This window comes from Ahaetulla prasina, chromosome 12, assembly GCF_028640845.1.
Source record: "Ahaetulla prasina isolate Xishuangbanna chromosome 12, ASM2864084v1, whole genome shotgun sequence".
Taxonomy (NCBI): domain Eukaryota; kingdom Metazoa; phylum Chordata; class Lepidosauria; order Squamata; family Colubridae; genus Ahaetulla; species Ahaetulla prasina.
The window spans coordinates 24,663,926-24,687,655 of NC_080550.1; the positions used below are offsets into that span (position 1 = coordinate 24,663,926).

At 41.3% G+C, this 23,730-nt stretch overlaps 1 protein-coding gene across 2 annotated transcripts in view; it reads right to left on the bottom strand.

Annotated features, from left to right (window-relative positions):
* The window catches only part of NECAB2 (N-terminal EF-hand calcium binding protein 2), a 274,142-nt gene that overhangs the window by 9,988 nt on the left and 240,424 nt on the right, over positions 1-23,730 (bottom strand). For both annotated transcript variants that reach the window (XM_058154969.1, XM_058154970.1), the window contains exons 9-10: positions 16,829-16,885; positions 5,224-5,336 (exon numbers count right to left, since the gene is read on the bottom strand). In XM_058154969.1, the coding sequence (XP_058010952.1) occupies positions 5,224-5,336; positions 16,829-16,885 (170 nt within the window). The remainder of the gene's footprint in view (positions 1-5,223; positions 5,337-16,828; positions 16,886-23,730) is intronic.

A 23,730-nucleotide genomic window follows, 5' to 3' on the forward strand; every position in this document is an offset into this window, starting at 1 on the left:
TCTGAGAGGGGGATAAAGGGAGGCGGGTCATCTCCTTGGGGATTCTGGTGGCTTTATGACTTCACACCTGCAGGCTAAATTGTCAGTTGCTGCCAGTTATCAGTTATTAGAGTGAAGATGTATCCCAAGGGGCCGGCTGATCTTCAGAGGGGCTCCTGGACTCTGGGGAACCTTCCCTTCTTTTGGTAACTAGTTATCAGTGGAGTAAGTGGGGGTTTACATTTGGGTTGGGTTCAGGGTGAGGGTGAGGATTGGGATAAGAGGGACAGTCAGGGAGATGGAGAGACGAAGAGGGAGACAAAGAGGGGGACAGAGAGGGGGAAAGGGACAGAGAGGGAAATGGGGAGGGAGAAGGGGAAGAAAAAAGGGGAGTGAAAATTAGAGGAACACTTAGTGCAAAACTGGAAACAGGACAGCATGCTCTCCGATGGAATGGTGGTAAAAAAGGTGCTATATTGTGCGGAGATGGACAGGCTAACATTGGAATTAAAAGAAATAGGGGAAACGAAATACTATTTGGTCCGGGACACATGGTACAAATGGTTAGAGAATAGAAGTAAAGATAAATGTAATTTAAGAGATACACTAAAACTCAAAGACAACGTATATAGTTAAAGGAAGAACAAGGAATGTAATTGTTATGTATGTATGAGTATTATTGAGGCTGGAGCGCTGTAAAGATTGTAAATGTGATATAAAATGATGAAATATGTTCAATAAAAACTATTAAAAAAAGAAAATTAGAGGAACAATTAAGAACAAAAGGGGAGAAAAGGGGATAGAAAGGAAAGGGGAGGGGAAAGGAGAAAGAAGGGGGAAAGAGGGAGACCAGGTTATGGAGGCAGGGAGGGATAGATCATGAGAAGGTGAGTGAAGGGAGAGGGAGAGGAAGGGAGGGAGGGAAAGCAAAGGGAGAAGGAAGGGGGAGGGGGGTCAGGGAGGGTAGAGGAGAGGAGGGAGAGAGAGAGGGGGAGGAAAAGACAGAAGGCAAGAGGAAGAGGGGAGGGGAAGGGCAAGGGAGATGGAGAGGGAGATGGTGATAGGGAAAAGAAAGTAGGGGGAGAGGGAAAGGGGGAGGAGACAGAGAGAAAGGGAGGGAGAGGGAGAGGGGAGATAGGGAAGGAATGTGAGAGTGAAGGAGATGGGGAGGGGCAGTGGGATAGGGATGAAAGGGAGAGTGAGGGAAGGGATATCGGAAGGGAGAAGGGGATGTTTAGCCTGGATCTGGCATTTTTAATCCAATCAATACCATTAACATATAGATGAATCTTTCCGTTTTGGTAATCCTAGCTTCTCCCACTCCTTTCCTCTCATCTTTTTCCAAAAGAATGGATCCCTCCCTCCCTCTCTCTCCCCCCCCCCCCACTCTCTTTTAATTTTTTGGTATGCAATATTCCCCTTTGATTATGTGGAATGTGCAAAGAAGTGCCAAAACCCAACAAGAAACCCATTTCTGTTTGCAAATTGATTTGAAAAGTGCAAATGAGATTGCTTTGTTTTCAAGGGCAATCTAGAAAACCACTCCCCTCCCCCCCCCAAGCATCCTTTCAAAAACTCTGGTGGTGCCTCCTTCCCTCCCTGACTTATTTTTATTTTATCTTCCTTAGCAGCCATTTTTATTAGGGAACAGAAGGAGAAGAAGCAAGGCAAGAGAACAGTGGGAATAGACTGTTAGAAGGAAAGGAGGCTTCCTGTCTTTTTCAGTTATCATTATCTTTGCTTGGGCAATACTGGGCTTGGTCAGTGATGGGCATGAAGTCCCAGCACCTTCCTCTTTGCTTCTCTGAGTTGGTGGGGCCAAAACATAGAATAAACACAGAATAAGTGTGTTGGAAAGGACCTTGGAGATCTAGTAGTCCAATCCCATATTCAAGCAAGAGACCTTATACAATTCAAGACAAATGGCTGTCCAATTCCTTCTTTGAAAACCTCCAGTGATGAGAGTACCCACAATTTCTGGTGGCAAGCTGTTCCACTGGTTAATTGTTCTCCCTGTCAGCAAGTTTCTCCTTAGTTCCAGGTTGCTTCTTTCCTTGATTAGTTTCCAACCATTGTTTCTTGTCCTGCCCTCAGAAGCTTTGGAGAATAGGCTCCTCTCTGTAACAGCCCCTCAAATATTGGAACATTGCTATCATGTCCCTCTTGGTTCTTGTCTTCATTAGACTGGACATACCTAGTTCTCTCAAATGGTCATCATACGGTTTAGCCTCCAGACCTCTGATCATTTTCTCTGTACTCTTTCTAGGACTTCAGAATCTTTTTTGTATGGTGCCGACTAACTAAGCTCAAACCCATTTGAGGTATTGTATAACCCATCTACCCTCTCTCACAAAATGACTTGTACTCAGCAGCTTGCTTCCCAAGGCAAGGAATCATATACCCAAGCTTTGATACTGTGTTTTTTATAGTATAAAAGAAAGTTATCTAACAAAATGAAATTCAATGTAGAATAAAGTCAAGTCTTGCGCTTAGGCAAGAAAAACCAAAAGTACACATATAGACTGGGGGAAACCAGGCTTAATAGCAGTGACTGTGAGAGGGACCTTGGAGTCTTAGTGGACAATCAGCTAGTGGACAACCAGCAGTGTGCAGCGGCAGCCAAAAAACCCAATGTAATCCTAAATTGCATTAACAGAGGGATACAATCAAGATCAAGGGAGGTACTGAAGAATGGATATTGAAAGTCATTAATTTGGCTGAGATGGCTAAAATCTCAGCTTTTTTACAAGACAATACGCAGGAACGATATTTAATTGAATGGAAAAAATGGATTGATTATCTACAAAACAGATATCAGATTAAGAAATATCAGATTGCCTTTGAATAATTAGGAAGTATTATTTTATGTAATGGGGAGGGGGTTGGGAGATGAAAAGATTTGGATGAGGTTAATTGGATTAGAAGGGAAAATTTTACTCTATGTTTGGTTTATGTATAACAATACCTTGTGATTGACCCGGGAAGCCGGGGGGGGGAAGGGAGGGGGGAAGGGGGTTTTCTGGGAGGGAGGGGGAAAAAAAGGGGGGAAAATGTTTTTGTTTCTTAAAACTTTTTCAATTAAAAAAAAAAAGATCAAGGGAGGTACTAATACCACTTTATAATGCATTAGTAAGACCACACCTTACTAAGGTGCATCCAGTTTTGGTCACCACACTATAAAAAAGTTGTCAAGAGTGCAGAGAAGAGCCGTGAAGATGATTAGGGGCCTGAAGGCTAAAACAGATGAAGAACGGTTGCAGAAACTGGGTACGTCTAGTTTAATGAAAGACCAGGGGAGACATGATAGCAGTCTTTCAATATTTGAGGGGCTGCCACAGCGAGGAGGGGGTCAAGCTATTCTCCAAAGCACCTGAAGGTCAGACAAGGAATAATGGATGGAAACTGAACAAGGAGAGATTCAACCTGGAAACAAGGAGAAATTTTCTGACAGTGAGAACAATCAACCAGTGGAAGAGAAGTTGCCTTTGGAAGTTGTGGGAACTTCATCACTTGAGACTTTCAAGAAGAGACTGGACTGCCATCTGTCAGAAATGGTGTAGGGCGTCCTGTTTGGATGGGGGTTGGACGAGATGACCTCCAAGGCCCCTTCCAACTCTATAGTCACAAATATGCTAGGTTACCATGTGATTGCTCATTTCTGGGTCCATTCACTGTGCAAACCTGGGTTTAACTTAGAAAACCATGGCTCAAACATTTTGCAAACAACGGCAATGCCTGAACTCCTTTCTAGCAAGACATAAAACGTAGAATAAATAATAGAGTTGGAAGGGACCTTGGAGGTCTCCTCATCCAACACCCAGCTCAAGCAGGAAGCCCTACATCACGTCAGAAAAATGATTGTCCAGCCTCTTTTTGAAAGTACTGCATCCACTTTTGGTCCCCACACTATAAAAAAGATGTTGAGACTCTAGAAAAAGTGCAGAGAAGAGCAACCAGGAAGATTAGGGGATTGGAGGCTAAAACGGTCGCAAGAAATGAGCATGCCTAGTCTAGTGAAGGACCAGGGGAGACATGATAGCAGTCTTTCAATATTTGAGGGGCTGCCACAGAGAGGAAGGGGGTCAAGCTATTCTCCAAAGCACCCGAAGGCCAGACAAGGAATAATGGATGGAAACTGATCAAGGTGAGATTCAACTTGGGAATAAGGAGAAATTTTCTGACAGAGAACAATCAACCCATGGAACAGAAGTTACCTTCAGAAGTTGTGGGAGCTTCATCACTGTAACCTTTCAAGAAGAGACTGGATTGCCACCTGTCAGAAATGGTGTAGGGTCTGCTAGGGTGGAGGTGGTGGATGACCTACAAGGTCCCTTCCAACTCTGTTAATCTATATCTAAAAACCTTAAAAGATGGAGCACCCACAAGTTCTAAAGACAAGTTATTCTATTGATTGATTGATTGATTGATTGATTGTTTCAATTTCTATACCACCCTTCTCCCAAAGGACTCAGGGCGGTTTACAGCCAAAGTAAAAACAATTAGTACAATTTTAAAACCAGTTTAAAGGAAAATTTAGAGTTGTTTGAAGAACTTAAAACCAATAAAACCCCTTATTAAAACCCCACTAGGCCAGTCCTGCACGGTGAAACAAAAATGTTTTCAGCTTGTGTCGAAAGGTCCGAAGATCAGGGAGTTGACGGATACCTGGTGGTAACTTGTTCCAGAGTGTTGGTGCCCCCACAGAGAAGGCCCTCCCCCTGGGCGCCGCCGGCCGACATTGACTGGCCGACGGCACCCTGAGGAGAACCTCCCTATGGGAGTGCACTGGTCGATGGGAGGTCTCCAGTAGCAGCAAGTGGTCCCGTAAGTAACCCGATCCTATGCTATGAAGCGCTTTAAAGGTGGTAACTAACACCTTGAATTGCACCCGAAAAACCACCGGAAGCCAGTGCAGCCTGCGCAGGAGAGGTGTTATATGGGAGCGACGAGTCGCATTCTGAACTAACTGGAGTCTTCGGGTGCTCTTCAAGGGAAGCCCCATGTAGAGAGCATTGCGATAGTCCAGACGGGAAGTGACGAGGGCGTGAGTGACTGTGCACAAGGACTCCCGGTACAAGAAGGGACGCAACGCAATAATTTACATTATTCCATTTACATCTTGTCTAAAAACTAAGGGGACCAATCTTTGTTTTTTTGGAATGATTAATCAAGCCATTACAGTAGTGTAGGTTCTCCAGAACATGTCATGTCTCCAGTTTCTGTAATGGTCTAAGTCCTACTTACTGGAAGCAGTCCTGTTCTCCAGCCACGGTCTTCAAGTACTGCTTCAGGGAGGGACAGAATTCTCCCAGGTGTTTCTGGGAAACAGTCATTTCGCTTCGTACCAAGAGAAGATACTGAAACAACATATAGAGAAGAGATCAAAGAAACCAAGAAAAAACAATTAAAATTCTGTGGAAACCAACTGTACCATTGCTTATACCTTTTCCTCCTCTGTCCAGAAAGTTCCCATTTTTTTTAACATTCTCCAAATTTTGGATAACTTATTTCCAGTATGATGTTGCTTCTTGGGTGACTTGGGTGATGAGGACATCAAGATGACATAAAAACTTAAGAGGTTTTTTTTGCACAGCAAGCTATAACTTGGGTAAGTTGTGTAACATGTTGTGTGAACTCAACTTGTTTGGTTAGTTTATGGTTCAATATATTGTATGAACCCAGAAGTGGGTCAGTTTGTATCTACCGCTATGATCTGCTAGTCATTTATACCTACTGCAGGCTAGATATTAGAGCCCATGATGCTGTTGGCTATAGGCTTTTATGGAATTTATATTTCAACCCTTTGCTGTTGGGGCCTTATAATTCCAAGGCAGTTTCTTAGACCAATTTCTTTGAATGTTTTCCTAAGGCCTTTGAAAATTATAGCAGTGAACAGCAGTCTTGAAAGCCTATGACTGTAAACAGTGGGGGAAAATCTTTTTGCTTCTAGAAAATTGCTGACAGACTTCCAAGTAAAGTTAAAAGTTAAATTGCTCCCACAGCTTGCCAGCATCTACTTATCATTTATCTTGCTTCACCTCTATCTATCAAGTGGATCGATGGGAACTAGTGAGAAGGTGGTAGAAGGAGGACAATATTCAAATCCAGGCTTCTGGAGTGTAGGGGATATTATCTATGCCTTTCCCCTTTGCCTACAAAAAGCCCAGCTCCCTTCATACCTCTATTCTTTCACCCCCTCCACAAAATTCCTAATTAGCTTTCCCCAACTTTACAATCTCAGGGTGTATTGGACCATTTCTAGACAGCAAGATATCATCGGGCAATTGAAGGTGGTCAAAAAGAGATGATATTCTTGTTCTGTTCCATTCTTTTCTTCTTTGGTCTTTGTTGAATATATTTCTGTTCACCCCAGGAGCACAAAAAGACGTTGGGAATTTACCTTCTTCCCACCCACCATTTTGTCCTTAGAAATCCATTTTTGGGAAGTGGGTCCCAAAGAGGAAGAATCCAAGGTCACAAAGAGTGTGGCAGTCCAGATTGTATCCTGATGAATTCTTGGTGACCCCTTGATTATTCTATCATTCCATTCCAAATAGAACAATAGAATGAATGAACTGGAAGGGACCTTGGAGGTCTTCTAGTCTAACCCCCCCCCCCCCCGTTCAAGCAGGAGAGCCTGTAATATTTCAGACAAGTGACTGTCTAGACTCTTCTTAAAAACCTCCAGTGATGGAGTGCCAATGATTTCTGGAGGCAAATATGATATGAATCTCGCCAGAATACAAAAGATCTTCAAATCTCAGCAAGCCATAAGTGATAAAATAGATCTGGGGACGGTTGAAAAGGAGGAAGATTAACCATGGTTCACTGAATTAAATTGATTTTTCAAACTAGTGTGGAGACTAATGTGATGTGAATCCAGCCTATGTGGTAAATTTATGGTGTGGGATCTAGCATACCTCCAAAATTGGGATGATTATGTAAGTAACAGTCAAAGCAACCATGAATAAAAATGATGCACAGCTAGACAAAGAGTAGTGAGGGACGGAAAGAACACAATAAGACATTTTTCAAAAATTATCCTTTTCTTTTAGAGAGGTACTATCTTTCCATATATATTGGAATAAAAATGAGCAGGTAGATTTTTCTCCTTTTTTAAAATCCCAAAATACAGTACTGGCCAAAATTGTGGAATTTTGATGACTTGATGGCTAATAACACCACTTTTTTTTGAAATTTCAAGATAATCCTATTCCACTGCTAGAGTGGCCTGGGAATAGCCCAGACCTTAACCCAATTGAAGAAACTTGTTAGTCAGAAGCGACCCAGCAATAAAACCCAGTTAATAGAAGCAATCATTCAATCTTGGTTTCACGTTATAACAGCTGCAGAACTAAAAGACATCATCTCCAATGAGTTTGTACTCATCACACGACTAAAAGTAATCTTATGATTTTAGCTTCTAGTGGTGTGGCCGGTTTCATACGATTTAACACCTTTTACTTACTCTGGCTACCCATGGTATATGCAATGATTTGCGCCAGCACCACAGTTCAAAGGTGTCAATTCTTCATTGATCAGCCATTCTACGTCATTATAGGGAAGACTATTGCTCTAACTAGCTCTCTGCATCTCTAGGATGCAGCTGTCACCCAGATCCTGTAGTGTTGTTACATTTGTCTTTATGGGAATGATTGAATTTGCAAAGAGGTGCACTCAACATTCCTCAAAGCACTACTCAGGTGACACTGGTGGCACAAATAAACCTCCAGGTGGCCTCAATGACCCACTTAAAAGGATGCAAATGACCAGGTGTCTGCAAGGAATATAAATCCTTCCATTTCCCACCATCCAGTCAGAGCTGAAGAAGCTTGGATTCTCATGAAACATCCTCAAAGAAAAGGACTGCTGGTTTGAAAGCTAGGAATGATGTTAGGAATGGTTAGTGGAGCAAGAAGAAGGGGCAAGCAAAGAACCTGTTGGCTTGATAACATCAAATCTGATTTAAAAGTTGAACTTCCAACAATTGAAAGAAGCTGTGATTGACAGGGTAGCTTTCAGGTCTGGAAACCGTCTTGGGCATTGGATCTTCAGTATGGAGAGCTCTTGACAATAAGCACCAAGACTTGGACATGACTAAATGGTTAGAGCAAAAACAATAAGAGATGCAGGGAAGCTAGAGATAGTTCTGGAGATGTGATGAATCCTATTTGTTCTTCCCAACCACTTGATGCCCAAGATTGGAAGGCTCAAGATCTGAAGGCTCAACGTTCCTTTACTTCCTCCATCATTCACCCATTATACTTAATATAAATTAAGTCTTTTGGCGAGAAAAGTGACAGAAGATTCTTCTAGAGATGATCATATGAACCAAAACAAACACTGTGTTTAGATTTACAAAGGTCCCGGTAAGAACCCCACGAGAAGCTAGAATACTTCTCAACCAAATAAAAGAGGTGGAATAACTACAAGTCTGTTCTAAATGACCTAAATGTACTTTTTCAAAAGGCAAATGGACTTTGTTTTTCCTTGAAAATGTTTTGCTTCTCATCCAAGAAGCTTCTTCAGTTCTGAATGGTAAATAATGGAAGGATTTATATTCCTTGCTGTTATCAAAGATATATAAATTTAAAGAATATAAACCTTTCCATTCTTCACCATTTATTCAAAACTGAAGAAACTTCTTGGATAAGAAGCAAAACTTCTCCAAGGAAAATGAAAGTGTCAGACCAGCCTCAACTTGAGACTTAAGTAAGAACGATCCTTGACTCCATTTGTTCCGAAAGGTGTAGTTTACTAAAGGTCAAGTGAAATACAGTAAAACGAAGCCAGAACTGAAAATCGTGCGCCAAAATCCCCAAGGAGGTAATTCTCCCTTCCTTAGGTGCTTCCCACTGCTTGCCCCCAATGTCCAATTAAATTCAGAGGAGATGGTTTCCGACGGTCACTCAAAGAGTGGACTGGTATGCAGTAGCATTCCATTCCTAGCCGTCTGACCTTGAAACCACTTCCTTGGTCGATATAATGACCTGATAACCCTCCGAATCCTTCCCCTCCCATCTTCTCCCCCAGAGTACATAGCAGACTGGCACTAAGCAAGGAGAAAGTGGCAATTCTGACAGAAAGTCCAGTTGTCTTTTGAAAAAGCACCTTTGGGACAACCGTGACCTGGATGGCTGAAAATCTCCATGGACATTCTGTGTTTTAAATTTGCCCTTGTCAGCAAACTAGGAGCTCCATTCTTTCTAGCAGGTTCCAACACTAAGAGCCACCATCTATGTGATGAATATACAGTACATGTGATGAGCTTGCTGATTGGACACCATCAGTGGGCTGATTGACACTGATTTGTTAGAGCCTTGAATTTTTTTTTTTTTGTAGACCAGAATAAATTGATAAACTGATAAATAAACTTATAAATTTGGAATGAATACCAGTAGAAAAAATTGAAAGGATCACGTATCTCGGTTTTAATTTACATGAAAGCTGGGACATGATCAGTGAAGTAAAGACAAGGACAGATAAAGCTCAAACAGCATTCTTCAAAATGCAAAAGGGCTTCTGCAGTCACGACAGAAGCCAAAGACTGAAAATCAGGCTTGTCAGATGTTACATCTTTTCTATCCTGCTCTACAGAGTGGAGAGGTGGTCTCTGACAGAAAGCCACTTGAAGAAACTAGAAGCATCTGAAATGTGGAATTACAGGCAGCTGTTACGTATAAGCTGGGTTAACAAAATCACAAATGAGGAGGTGATAAGCCGCCTGGGAAAGCCAAGGGAAATCATCAAAGCCATTAAAAGGCGAAAATTAGAATATTTTGGACATGTGATGCGTCACCCGAAAAAATACAGCATCCTTCACTTAATCCTCTAGGGAAAGATTGAAGGCAAACGAAGTCCAGAACATCATGGCTTCAAAATCTAAGGGATTGGTTTGGACAAAATTCAGCAGCACTTTTTCATGTGGCTGTTGACAAAAATAGGATTGCCAACACGATGACGGATATGGCACCAGAAGAAGAAGACCAGAATAGTTCCAGAATGTGGCCAGCCTTTGGATAACAGTAGGTTTTGCTCTAATTTGAGTGAAAATGGAAAACTGAGCGAATGCAGAAACTCACTGGTTGATTTTGGCTTTTAATAGCTCAGCTAGAATCTATTCCCAACTATTATTTTCCTTTTGTCAATAAATTTAATGGTGTATTGATTTCCAAGGAGGAAACAGGTTGTATGAGATCCTTATGAAATTTCACTAACTACTTCATTTTCTTCCTCTGGGTGTGCAGAAATTATATTTACTACTCTAGTTATATTTTGCCGGCTGGAACATGATATTAGTCCCAAAGGCCATATTGTTTTTATTTTTATCTGCTTCTATTATTCTCTGCCAGGTATTTTTTTTCTCTTCAGCTGAGTCCTCTTTTTTAATTAAAGCTTTAGAGTTCTTGGCTTTTTAAAGACCTCATTTTTTTTCCCAAGGAAAAAAATAGTTTTTTTTCCAATTCATTGATTTTTTTACTCTTTCCTTGGGATGGCTCTGTGTACTGTTCAAAGTTACAACGACACTGAAAAAAGTGAATTATGATTGTTTTTCACACCTATGACCATTGTAGCATCCCCATGGTCATGTGATTTACATTTGGATGCAAGACATATTTATTTCATTTATTTAATTCATATTTATGACGGTTGCAGTATCCCAGAGTCATGTGATCCCCTTTTGTGACAAGCAAAGTCATTAGAATAGAATAGAATAGAATAGAATTTTATTGGCCAAGTGTGATTGGACACACAAGGAATTTGTCTTGGTGCATATGCTCTCAGTGTACATAAAAGAAAAGATACGTTCATCAAGGTACAACATTTACAACACAATTGATGATCAATATATCAATATAAATCATAAGGATTGCCAGCAACAAGTTATAGTCATACAGTCATAAGTGGAAAGAGATTGGTGATGGGAACTATGAAACGATTAATAGTAGTGCAGATTCAGTAAATAGTCTGACAGTGTTGAGGGAATTATTTGTTTAGCAGAGTGATGACCTTCGGGAAAAAACTGTTCTTGTGTCTAGTTGTTCTGGTGTGCAGTGCTCTATAACGTCGTTTTGAGGGTAGGAGTTGAAACAGTTTATGTCCAGGATGCGAGGGATCTGCAAATATTTTCACGGCCCTCTTCTTGATTCGTGCAGTATACAGGTCCTCAATGGAAGGCAAGTTGGTAGCAATTATTTTTCTGCAGTTCTAATTATCCTCTGAAGTCTGTGTTTTTCTTGTTGGGTTGCAGAACCGAACCAGACAGTTATAGAGGTGCAAATGACAGACTCAATAATTCCTCTGTAGAATTGGATCAGCAGCTCCTTGGGCAGTTTGAGCTTACTGAGTTGGCGCAGAAAGAACATTCTTTGTTGTCCTTTTTAATGATGTTTTGATGTTAGCTGTCCATTTGAGATCTTGCGATATGATAGAACCCAGAAATTTGAAGGTTTCTACTGTTGATACTGTGTTGTCAAGTATTGTGAGAGGTGGAAGTATGGAAGGGTTTTTTCCTAAAGTCTACCACCATTTCTACGGTTTTGAGTGTGTTCAGTTCCAGATTGTTTTGGTTGCACCACAAGGCTAGTCGTTTGACCTCTCGTCTATATGCGGATTCGTCATTGTCTCGAATGAGACCAATCACTGTTGTGTCATCTGCGAACTTCAGTAGCTTAACAAATGGATCATTGGAGATGCAGTCATTGGTATACAGAGAGAAGAGAAGTGGGGAGAGCACCCAGCCTTGGGGGGCCCCTGTGCTAATTGTACAGGTATTTGATGTGATCTTGCTTAGCTTCACTTGCTGCTTCCTGTTTGTTAGGAAGCTTGTGATCCACTTACAAGTCTGTTCCGGTACCTGTAGCTGGTTTAGCTTAGTTAGAAGAATGTCTGGAATGATGGTATTGAATGCTGAACTAAAGTCTACAAAAAGGACCCTTGCATAGGTCTTTGGAGACTCAAGATGTTGTAGGATGTAGTGCAGAGCCATATTAACAGCATCATCTGTTGATCTATTTGCTCGGTATGCAAATTGCAAGGGGTCTAACAGCGGATCCGTGATGGTCATTAGGGAAACCAGATTTTCACTTAACAACTATGTGACTGACTTCACTATTGAAGTGACTCACTTAATAACCATGGCAAGAAAAGTCATAAAATGGGGCAAAAGTTACTTAACAAAGGTATTACTTAGCAACATAATTTTTGGGCTCAGTTGTGGTCGTAAATCAAGGATTACCGGTACCGTGTATTCTTACTTAAACCATCCATTTGGCTTGTGTGCTTGGTTGTTATTATTATTGGCTAGATCTCAAGCTGAACTGGAGCTGATGTGTCAACTCGGGATCAATGTCCCCTTAGCTGCTTCCCTTCTGTAATCCACTCTTTTAAATGTAGGATGGCATTGAATAAACTCAATGCTTATTCTGAGCTCCAAACTCTGAACATTAGCATTTTCCACTACTAATAGTATCATCTGTACTAGAAATCTAAAGGGCACCAATTTACCTATTTTTAACATCCAGGAATGATAAGGGGAAGAACTGACTTCATTTATCAAACACACAACATCCCTTCTTGGTCCCTCTTGGTTCATTGTCAAAATAAATAAGTGCATCCTTGGATCCATTTGAACCAACCACCATAATTAACTCCTTTACTTCCCCTCTTGTTAAAGCAGACTGGTTGATCTAAGAATTATTTATGTTTATATATAAACAACAACATAATGTTTATTTTTATTCATTTTACAATTCTTAAAGCTGTAAATATTTTCACGGCCCTCTTCTTGATTCGTGCAGTATACAGGTCTTCAATGGAAGGCAGGTTGGTAGCAATTATTTTTTCTGCAGTTCTAATTATCCTCTGAAGTCTGTGTTTTTCTTGTTGGGTTGCAGAACCGAACCAGATAGTTACAGAGGTGCAAATGACAGACTCAATAATTCCTCTGTAGAACTGGATCAGCAGCTCCTTAGGCAGTTTGAGCTTACTGAGTTGGCGCAGAAATCAAGAAGAAGGCCGTGAAAATATTTGCAGATCCCTCGCATCCTGGACATAAACTGTTTCAACTCCTACCCTCAAAACGACGCTATAGAGCACTGCACACCAGAACAACTAGACACAAGAACAGTTTTTTCCTGAAGGCCATCACTCTGCTAAACAAATAATTCCCTCAACACTGTCAAACTATGTACTGAATCTGCACTACTATTAATCGTCTCATAGTTCCCATCACCAATCTCTTTCCACTTATGACTGTATGACTATAAGTTGTTGCTGGCAATCCTTATGATTTATATTGATATATTGACCATCAATTGTGTTGTAAATGTTGTACCTTGATGAACGTATCTTTTCTTTTATGTACACTGAGAGCATATGCACCAAGACAAATTCCTTGTGTGTCCAATCACACTTGGCCAATAAAATTCTATTCTATTCTATTCTAAATCAAAAAGAAAATAAAAAATGATGATGATGATGATGATGATGATGATGATAGATAAAACAGTGATACCCATTGTCATCAGGGCATTTGATGTCCAAGAATTTTACAAAACACATGAAGAAATTGCAGATTCAATTCAATTCAATTCAATTCAATTCAATTCAATTCAATTCTATTCTATTCTATTCTATTCTATTCTATTCTATTCTATTCTATTCTCAAAACAGTACACAACACAAAAAAAGTAATCCCAGAAAGCAAAGGTCAATAAATAAACCCCAGATAGTTGCCCACAATTAGAGGGAAAATACCTATAACCTGATTATGAAATTCCCATTGATAAAGGGAAACATCATTTAATTCCAAGATAGTGTTATAATGTCCTACAATGACTAGCCTTTAAATAGGCCTTCATTAGCTTGTCAACACAGTTTTCTAGTTTACCTGTTAAATCATTAGTTGAGTTAGTAGTTGCAAGTGTTTTAATTAAAAAGAAATATTATTTTTCAGAGATCAAAGATGCAGGTTCACGTCTGCTTAAATCTGTTTTTCTTTAAAAGAGAAGGTTTTCTTATCAGTTTCCTTGGAGAATTAACTGGAAGTTCTAATCTTCTCACATCATTCCTGCGATGACAGCAAACTCAATATTTCAAACAGCTATTCTTTTCAAATTTAACTGATAACTATCACAAAGGATAAGAGGGAAGGCTGTGGTTGAATGTCGGAGTTATTTGTGTGTATTCAATATGCAATCAAGACTTAATCAAGTGATATATATATATATATATATATATATATATATATATATATATATATATATATATATATCATATTCTGACAATGTAATGACTACTTTATTCATGGAACCTAGGATACATACTTGTGTATGTATAACTTGTGTGTTTTTCCTGGCTCTTTTCTTTTTTAAAGCTAGATCTTTGGGAAAATCAAGGTTTCTATTCACTCTGGAGTACAACGTGTTCCTAAGTTCTTCTATTATTTGTTTTACTTGTGAGTTCCTGCTAATGGAAAATGCATACTCCTTAAATATGTAAGGAAAACCAATGCAGCAGAAATAATTTTAAAATGTATTAGGCTGTGAAGTTCAGGAGAGATGGAGCATTGACCTTGTCCTCAGGCAAAAAACTAAAACATTACTCAAAAACTCCTATGAAAATCTTTTTAAAAAAACTCTAAAATGAAAAATAATAGCACTCAAAACATTAAGCATTTTAAGCATGGGAACCACCGAGCACTTGACTTTTAATTGAGTCATCAATTAGTTAATATTTATTTGCTGCATTGTTCTACCACCAACCCCAAAGGGATTCAAAGTTTAGAAAAACTGTACATTCCATGAAAAAACAAAAACAAACCAACCCACTTCTGACCAGGCGTTTGAAGTGGCAACGCGGAATGGTGCAATAGCCTAATCAGAAGGCTGTGAATTCAATCCTAGGTAGAGGCAGCACAATGAGAATATATCTGCTGTATAAAATTCCACATTGGCAATAGGAAGGGCATCTGGCTAGTAAACACTCAGCTCCATTCAATTGCCCAGACTCCACCCTACAAGGGATTATAGGGTCGTTAAAAGAGATGAAGATTTGTAGCAGCAACACAAAAGACCATTTGTGAGGAATTTGGTGACCTATTTTGAAATCTCCTACATATTAAGTTTAGACCAGTGTTTCTCAATCTCAGTCAGCTGGCTGGCTGAGGGATTCTGGGAGTTGAAGTCCACACATCTTAAAGTTCCTGAGGTACAGAAACATTGGTCTGGAGGTTTAGAGCTCATTCTCAGCCAGCTTGCTTGATTTTTTCCCCTTTTGTTTATTGAATAAAGAAAAAGAGGTGGGAATCTTCACGGAGTTTCAAAGCTTTTCTTAGTCTGAAAGTCTCATAGCTTCAATTCCCATCCCAGAATCATGGGTCACCCAGTCAAGTCTTGTAGTCTCCTGACCATAACAGGGCCGTGAAGTCATGGTGACAGGGTTGATTAAAAACTGCAGGGTTGTTGTTAGTTGGGAGCTTCCACATGGAAACTAACGGAACCGTGCAAAAATTGACACCCCCCATGGGGTATCTCTGCTCTCATTATTAAGGAGCTCCTGGCAGCTTCTAAGAGTGTCTTGCTTGGTGTCTTGCTTGGTAAGTATGGTTTTTATGTTACTGTAAGCCTTTAACTCTGTTTTCTTGAATTAACAATAAATGGCTGTCCAGTCTCTTCTTAAAAGCCTCCAGTGATGGAGTACCAGGGGTGGGCTTCAAAAATTTCAGCAATGGGTTCTCTGTCCGGTTGCTGGGTGGGTGTGGTCATGGATGGCGGGAGGGGGCATTTATGCCCTCCCTGGGCTCTGGAGGCTTTTCTTGAACCTCTGGGAGGGCGAAAACAGCCACCCCAGGCTCCAGAGGCCCTCTGGCGGCTGGAAACAAACTTCCAGTAGGTCTGTTTTTTGTCCTCCCTGAGCCTCCATGCGCGCTCTGCACTTACTTGCATCCAAAATGGGCCGCGTGGGGACTCCTGGGAGAGGCGGGGCGGTGCCAGCCAGGAGTGGGATTTGGGGGTTCTCCGAACTTCACAGAATCTTAGCTAGAGGTTCTCTTGAACCCCTGCAAACCCCCAGCAGCCCACCCTTATGGAGCACCCACAACTTCTGAGGGCAACCTGTTCCACTGGTTGATTGTTCTCACTGTCAGGAAATTTCTGCTTAGTTCTAGGTTGCTTCTCTCCTTAGTTAGCTAAGCTCTCCAATGCTTGTTGTCCTCTTGCTTTGGAAAATAAATTGACCACCTCTTTTTTGTGGAAACCCCTCAAATATTAGAACACCACAAGGATGTCATTCCTAGTTCTTATTTTCAGTAGACTAGACATACACAATTCCTGCACCAGTTCTTTATATGTTGTAGCCTCCAGTTCCCTAATCATCTTTGTTGCTTTTTGCACTCTTTCCAGAGTCTCAACATCTTTTTTATATTGTGGTGACCAAAATTGGATGCAGTATTACTGGCCTTACCAAGGCCTTATAAAGCAGTAGTAACACTTCTTGTGACTTTGACCTTGATTCCATCTCTCTGTTAATGCAGCCTAGGATTGCATTGGCTTTTTTGTGCAGCTGCAGCACAGTACAACATGCCAAAACTTAAATCACTTTATTTATCAATGTGCTTACTGTCTCTGGATCCAAAGGAACCGATTGCCTGGGCAGCTAATCACTGCCCTGACACTTGGCACAACAGCATTTAGTGACCAACAACCCTTGTCTTCATGCATGGAAAGCTCAGTGCTAATTGTCTTTTGGAAGGGAAGGGGCACCCACAGAAAAGGGCACCCCAGAATAGCAGCATACTGTTTCTCAGTCCCAATATCCCCACTTGAGTTGGGAAAAAAATGACACTCACTGCACATGCTGTGTTTTCACTGTCTGACAGCCGTTGATGCAGGTCAAACCAAAGAGTCTGTTGAGGAAAAAAAGAAATGTTAATAATATTTTCATGGAAATAAAACCTGGCAGGGAAGAGCAGAAAGAAAGCAGCTGGCTAGTAACTTCTGCCATAAAAAACCTCAGATGCAAATTAAGGATGAAGGGCTTTGGATGTGATTGGCAGTAGACCAGAAAAGAATTTCTCTCTAATCTCCCAATTGCTGAAACTGAGCAGTCCCCTTGGCTGAACTTCTGATGGAGAAGAAAGCTTTCAGAAAGGATCCTTTTTCCTTGGGAAAATGCAACCATCTATAACAAGGAGCTATGCACTTGCACTGCAGTGTACTTGCACTGCATGCACTATGCAGTGCAATTACATCAGCACTGATGATGTTACTTAGTTTGGTAACAAGATGTTTGTGTTGTAATTGCACTGATGATGTTACCTGGGTTGGTAATGAAATATCTGCAAGAAAACAACCAAACTCAGAGAGCACCAAGGACTACACAAAACTCTGTTTTAAAACAGCTCTTCAGGGAAGTGGCCTTGGATCTTGGAAGGATAATATATGTATTTGATTACAAACAGTTGTGAACAAGTAAGTGTTGCTTGTATCTCTTTAAAGCAGCTATGCCATTTCCAGGATTATGCGGTTGCCTTGGCCCACTCTGTAGTACCTTTTTAGAATCAAATCTGACACACTGTTTCCATAATATTTAATAAAACAATTAACAGAACATACAATACGTTGCAGTTTCTGCTTGTGGTGTGTTTGGTGCTCTCCGAGCTCGGGTGTTTTCACACAAGACATTTCATAATCCAACTAGGTAACATCATCAGTACTAGAAGGGAAAGGGGTTTGGTGTCTGTTCATGCAGCGTATGAGGCTAGAGAATCGTTGCCTATTGGCTTATAAATGAGTGGCCATCATTGGCCAACAGGTGATAGCTGCTATATAAGTAGCAGCTGTGTGTGAAGTTGGTTTGTTCGGGAATATTGCCCTATTTTTACTCGCTGTTAGTTTGTTGTTAATAAAGGATTTTTGCTAACCGTCAAGCCTCCATTCCTTCTTCATTCTTTGAATGAAGCACTGGCGACGAGGAGGTGGGATCCCTGAGGCGACGGTTGAGTACTGGTTACGGTAGGGGAGTTTATTTATCCTCTATCCTTGTCAATCCACATTGCTCCATGGCGGCTAAGATCTCTTTCGCTCCCTATGACCCGGCCTACGAGACGTGGGATGCGTATGTTGAGCGTTTTGACTGTTATCTCCTAGCCAACGATTTCACCGAGCTCTCAGGAGATAGGAAACGCGCCCATTTCCTGAATGCCTGTGGCCCACAAATGTTTGCAACGGCCAGAGCTCGTTGGCTAGAAGGAATCAAGAGCTAGAAGGAATCAAGGAGCCACTAAAAACACTCCCACCAACACTGATAGGGCAAGCCGTTGTATATAAACAAAGAACAAACCCTACTCCCTTCTAGCACTGATGATGTTCCCTAGTTGGGTAATGAAATGTCTACAAGAAAACCACCAAACTCAGATGCACCAAGGAGCCATTTCAACTCTGAGTTAAAAAATACAGTAGTCTCATCTGGCAGAAATGGCAAAAATCTCTGCTTACTTGAAAGACTATACACAAGAAAAATATATCTTAGAATGGAAAATGTGGATTGATTATATTCAAAATAAGTATCAGATAAAAAAATATCGAATAGCATATGAGTAAATTTAGGAAATAATTTGTATTAGATATATTTCTGAAGGAGAGGGGAATTGAGAGTGTGACTAAGTGTGGAGTGACTAGAGATTATAATTTAGGAATTATTTTGGATTATGATTGTTAGTTTTGATACCCTGCATTTTGTTCTGGGAAGTCGGGGTGGGGGTGGGGGTAAGGGGAGGGTGGGGGTTGAGGGTAGAGGATGGAGTGATGGTTAATGTACAGGGATTATTGAAGATGTATAAATATAATTAATGTAGGGTTGGGTCTGCCCAGTTGTCATTTTAGAATGGTGGGGAGGGAAAAAAGAGAGAGTAGGAGGTAGGAAAGAGGAGAAGAGGAAGGAAGAGGGGGAGAAGAGGGAGAAGGAGTGTAGGGTAGAGGGAGGAGAGGAGGTAGATAAGAGAAGGAGAGGAAGGTTTGGAAAGTAAAAGAAGGTAGAAGAGGGAAGAGTGTTAAAAAGGGGGGTGGTGACTGGGCAGGCCCGACTAATTGTATATAACTGTACATTGGATTAATTATTTGATATGATTGTAAAAATAAAACTTTTTTATAAAAAATAAAATAAAAAATACAGTAGTCTCTGCTTGGTTAGTCTCTCTAATGCGTATGTAAAAGCACAAACCCATGCATACAGTTTATGTGAGATTTTCCACCTGGAAACTTCTCCATTTGGGCTACCATACCTCAAATGACCTCTTCTCCTTCCTGATAGGAACTTCAGAAAGGCAACTTTGTGAACGGAAAATTAATTAGAAAATCCTAAAAAGATTCTTTTTTTCCTTTTCAAGTCTTTAAAGACAGAAATGCATCTTAGGTATCTGTGATAATATGTGTCAGGCGTATGAAGCTTTTGATCCTTTATGGAAAGCTTATCGCCACTGTGTACGCTTGATTGATTATGTCCCATGGGCAGAGAGGTTGGATCCAACCCTATTATTTTGTGTTCTAAATCAGGGGTGTCAAACTCAAGGTCCACAGGCCAGAACTGGCCTGCTGGGTGCTTAGATTGGCCCTTCCCCATTTGCGACAAGTGATGTAGACAAAAAGAGCACAATCTTGGCAAGGTTGATGGTCTCAGTTGTAACGGTGATAGGTGCACCATTGGAAGACCTGAAGGAACCTAGTCTCCAAGGCACCTGAGAGCAGAGCAAGAAGCAAAGGAAGGAAACCTATCAAAGAGAGATCCAACCTAACACTAAGGAGGCATTTCCTGACAATGAGAACAATTAATCAGTGGAATGACTTGCCTCCAGAAGTTGTGGGTGCTCCATTACTGGAAGTTTTTAAGAAGAGTTTGGGACAGCCATTTGTCTGGAATGGTATAAGGTCTCCTGCTTGAGCAGGGGGTTGGACTGAAAGACCTCCAAGGTCCCCTCCAAATCTGTTATTCTATTATTCTGATCTGCTTAGTAACAGATCTTCGTGGAGAAAAATCTACCCATGTCATTGCTAAGAATTGATGGTGACATGAAAGCACATACACCATCAGTCTGTCAATGCAAGAGTCTATAACACTGGTGGAAGGAGAAAGAAGAATAGGGTGAGGAGCATCATGGTTGATGGACCATAGCAATGAGGGCACTTTGGAAGACCTAAAAAGACCAGCTTAGGGACAAATTATGACAGAAAATTGATCTATGTAGTTGCTAAAAGTCAATAACATTTAGAACACGGTGTCAAACTTGATTTCATTGAAGGCCGCATCAGAGTTGTGTTTGACCTCAGGGGGATGTGGGGGCGTGGTCAGCTTGACGTCACTCATGTTGGGGGCACCTGTGGTGGTCCGAGCTGTTGCCAGTGAAAACGGACTCCCGAGCTCCATTTTCAGCTGCAACGGCCTCCTGCAACCCTCTGCCAGTGAAAACGGAGCTCGGGAGGGCTGCGTGCAGCCCTCCTGAGCTCTTTTTGCTGGCCGAGACACCGTGGGCGGGTCATTCACTGTTTCCAGGGCGGCCCTGCAGGCCAGTTCCCTTGAATTTTTTTGACTCTTCCCACAGATAGCCTTCATTAACAAAATGCTTCAAGTGGTCACCTTTCATGGATCCACAAGACTATAAACTGCCTTCTAATCATCTAATTCTACCCATCTGATTTCTACTCTTTTCCACTTCTGCCAGGAATGGCCATTTTCCTCCAACAGGGGGCAGAGCTTTCCAAAAGCAGGATTTGCAGTTATTTCAAAAACAATTCTTAGAAATGTGAAGTCGAAAGCCCACAAATGTTAACTGATTTTTGTACTTTTTTAAAAAAAAAAAAGCCATTCTCTGTTACCTTGACAACTACTTTCCAAAAATAAAGTAAGGATAATCATTGTTTTATGGTGGTTATCCTCTTCCTCGAGTTGTTATGACAACATAAAAGGAAGAAATGTAAGATTTTATCATATGACTTTTCCCAAAGAGGCTACTCAGATTAAAGGTTCTCGACATGCACATACTCAACACATGAAGAGGGAGAAGATAAAAAATGTAGGAGATGATCAGGCTGAGCCTGAGGTAGGGGTCAAATATGTCATCAGCATCAAGTCCCTTCATGCTCACCAGAGATCTAAGTCCAGCCCTCCTTGAATTCCTTGGACTCTTATCTACGGCCAATTTGCTTTGACCGTTAGTAGTTTAGATTCTTGTAGAGAACTTAAGCTTGCAACAAACCTTTATATCCATTTTAAGCTGCCTGGACTTCCTGATTTTCCTGCGCTTGACAGAAAATGGTTCTCCCCTTTTTCTTTTATTCCCTGTTGTGACCCAGGCCCAAGAAGGTAGTAGGAAACTCGGTCAGTGAAAAAACAAACAAACTTTATTTGAACAGCTAAGAATTACTTCATTCCCAGCATAGTTTAACTAAATTAATGCAAATTCCTCCCAACACAAATTCCTCAGTCCTATTGCAAACCTTGGTCCAATTAGGCAAACTGCCAAAGGCCTTTCTTGGCAAACGTTCAGAAGTCATAAATACAAGAAGACAAAGTTACCAACATTGTTTTCCGGCAAAGCCCAAACACCATTGCTGATCTGTTTTAAGCCTTATGGGAGGGGCCAAGAGATGTCCCGAGTTGTCCTCTTTGCTTGAGCTGTTCTTGCCTTCTGACAGCTCTTCTCATGCGTGCATTAGGAATAGGCTCCTCCTGTTCCTCTGCCTCACTACTATCAGTCTCTGGAGGCTCTGGATCTGCACCTCACTCCCCAAAGGCCCTGGCCCCACCTCAGCCTCATCGTTGTCTGACTCCATTGCCATTTCCGCAGGCTGCTGACGGACCACAACATTCCCATTTCCCTCTAAGACAACTCAAGTGGCTGCAATTCCAAACTTATGAACCCGGAATAATAGGGTTGGAAGGGACCTTGGAGGTCTTCTAGTCCAACCCCCTGTTTGAGCAGGAGACTGTAAACCATTTGGGACAAATGGCTGTCCAGTCTCTTCTTGGAAACCTCCAATGAGGGAGCACCCACAATTTCTGGTGGCAAGCTGATAAGTTGTTCTCACTGTTAGGAAATTCCTTCTCTGTTCTAGGTTGGTTCTCTCTTTGCTGATCTTCTACCCATTGCTTCTTATCCTACCCTCGGGTGCTTTGGAGAATAGGTTGGCTCTCTCACCTCTTTGTAGTAGCCCCTCAAGTATTGGAAGACCACTAACCTATAACACTAGAATTATGAGTTGGGAGAAGTTCTGTAATGGACAGAAGGAATGATCCTGAGGAAAAGAAGGAAGACGTCAACCAAGACAACAGTCAGAGAAAAGAAATCTGAAACAGGGGCCAAAGTTTAACTTGAGAAAACATCTCAGACAAGACCCTCCTCAGTTCTCACAAGGATAAAAGGAGATTTAGACTTGCAAAATTCTATTTCTGCAATCTAAAAGTAGCCAATAAACAATATTTGTAGCTCAGGATTGAAATGAGGGGTTCTGGGTTTCCTCTGAGCTTGGTTGTTTTCTTGCAGACATTTCATTACCTAGGTAGGTAACATCAGTGCTAGTAAGGACTGGGGTTTGCTCTCAGTTTAAAGAGCAAACAGGACACCTTCCTAGCACTGATGATGTTACTTAGTTAGGGTAATGAAACATCTGCAAGAAAACAATCAAGCTCAGAGAGCACCCAGGACCTAAAAGTAGTATTGATGGGCTTACAAGTTCTCACCTCTTTGAGAACCCTACATGTAGTCCTTGAGTTATGGCCTTGAGTTACGAGCCTGCTCATTCTGGTCGTAAGTAGTGATGTTTTAAAAGGGGCTGGTTACATGACCAACCTGATTTTACAACCTTTTTTGTGGCTGTTAAGCTGTTAAGGCCTCTGGTGGCTCAGACTGCTAAGACAGCCTGTTATTAACACAGCTGCTTGCAATTACTGCAGGTTCAAGTCCCACCAGGCCCAAGGTTGACTCAGCCTTCCATCCTTTATAAGGTAGGTAAAATGAGGACCCAGATTGTTGGGGGCAATAAGTTGACTTTGTATATAAATATACAAATAGGATGAAGACTATTGCTTGACATAGTGTAAGCCGCCCTGAGTCTTCGGAGAAGGGCGGGATATAAATGCAAATAATAAAAAAAAAAAGTGTGGTGGTCACAAAGCAAACACTGCAGTCATTAGGTGAACAAATGGTTTGCTAGAGGTGCAGTTTTGCCAAAACGTGTCTAAGTGTCTATGTTTGGCAAAGCCATCAGACAGTTGTAAATGCGGCCATTTTGCCAAACATCTGAAGTGTGTGTGTGTGTGTGTGAGAGAGAGAGAGAGGGAGAGAGACTGCTGTAACTTTGAATCTGGATTGTAAGTCCTCCTTTTCGATCATAATTTCAAACAGTTGCTAAGCAACCAGTCGTAAGGGGACATTATTTATACAAATAGAATGAGACTATTGCCTTATACGTTGTAAGCCGCCCTGAGTCTTCGGAGAAGGGCGGGGTATAAATGTAAACAAAAAAAAAATTTGATTATTTATATCACACCTTTATTATTTTTACAAGTAACTCAAGGCAGCGAACAAATATCCAACATCATCTACTTTTCCCACAACAACCACCGTGTGAGGTGGGTTGGGCTGAGAGAGAATGACCGGCCCAAAGCCATGAAAGCCACCTGGATGGCTTGAACTCACCGCCTCTTGCTTTCTAGCTTGGGGGCTTGGGGTGGGGTGTGGGAAATAATAAAAAAGAT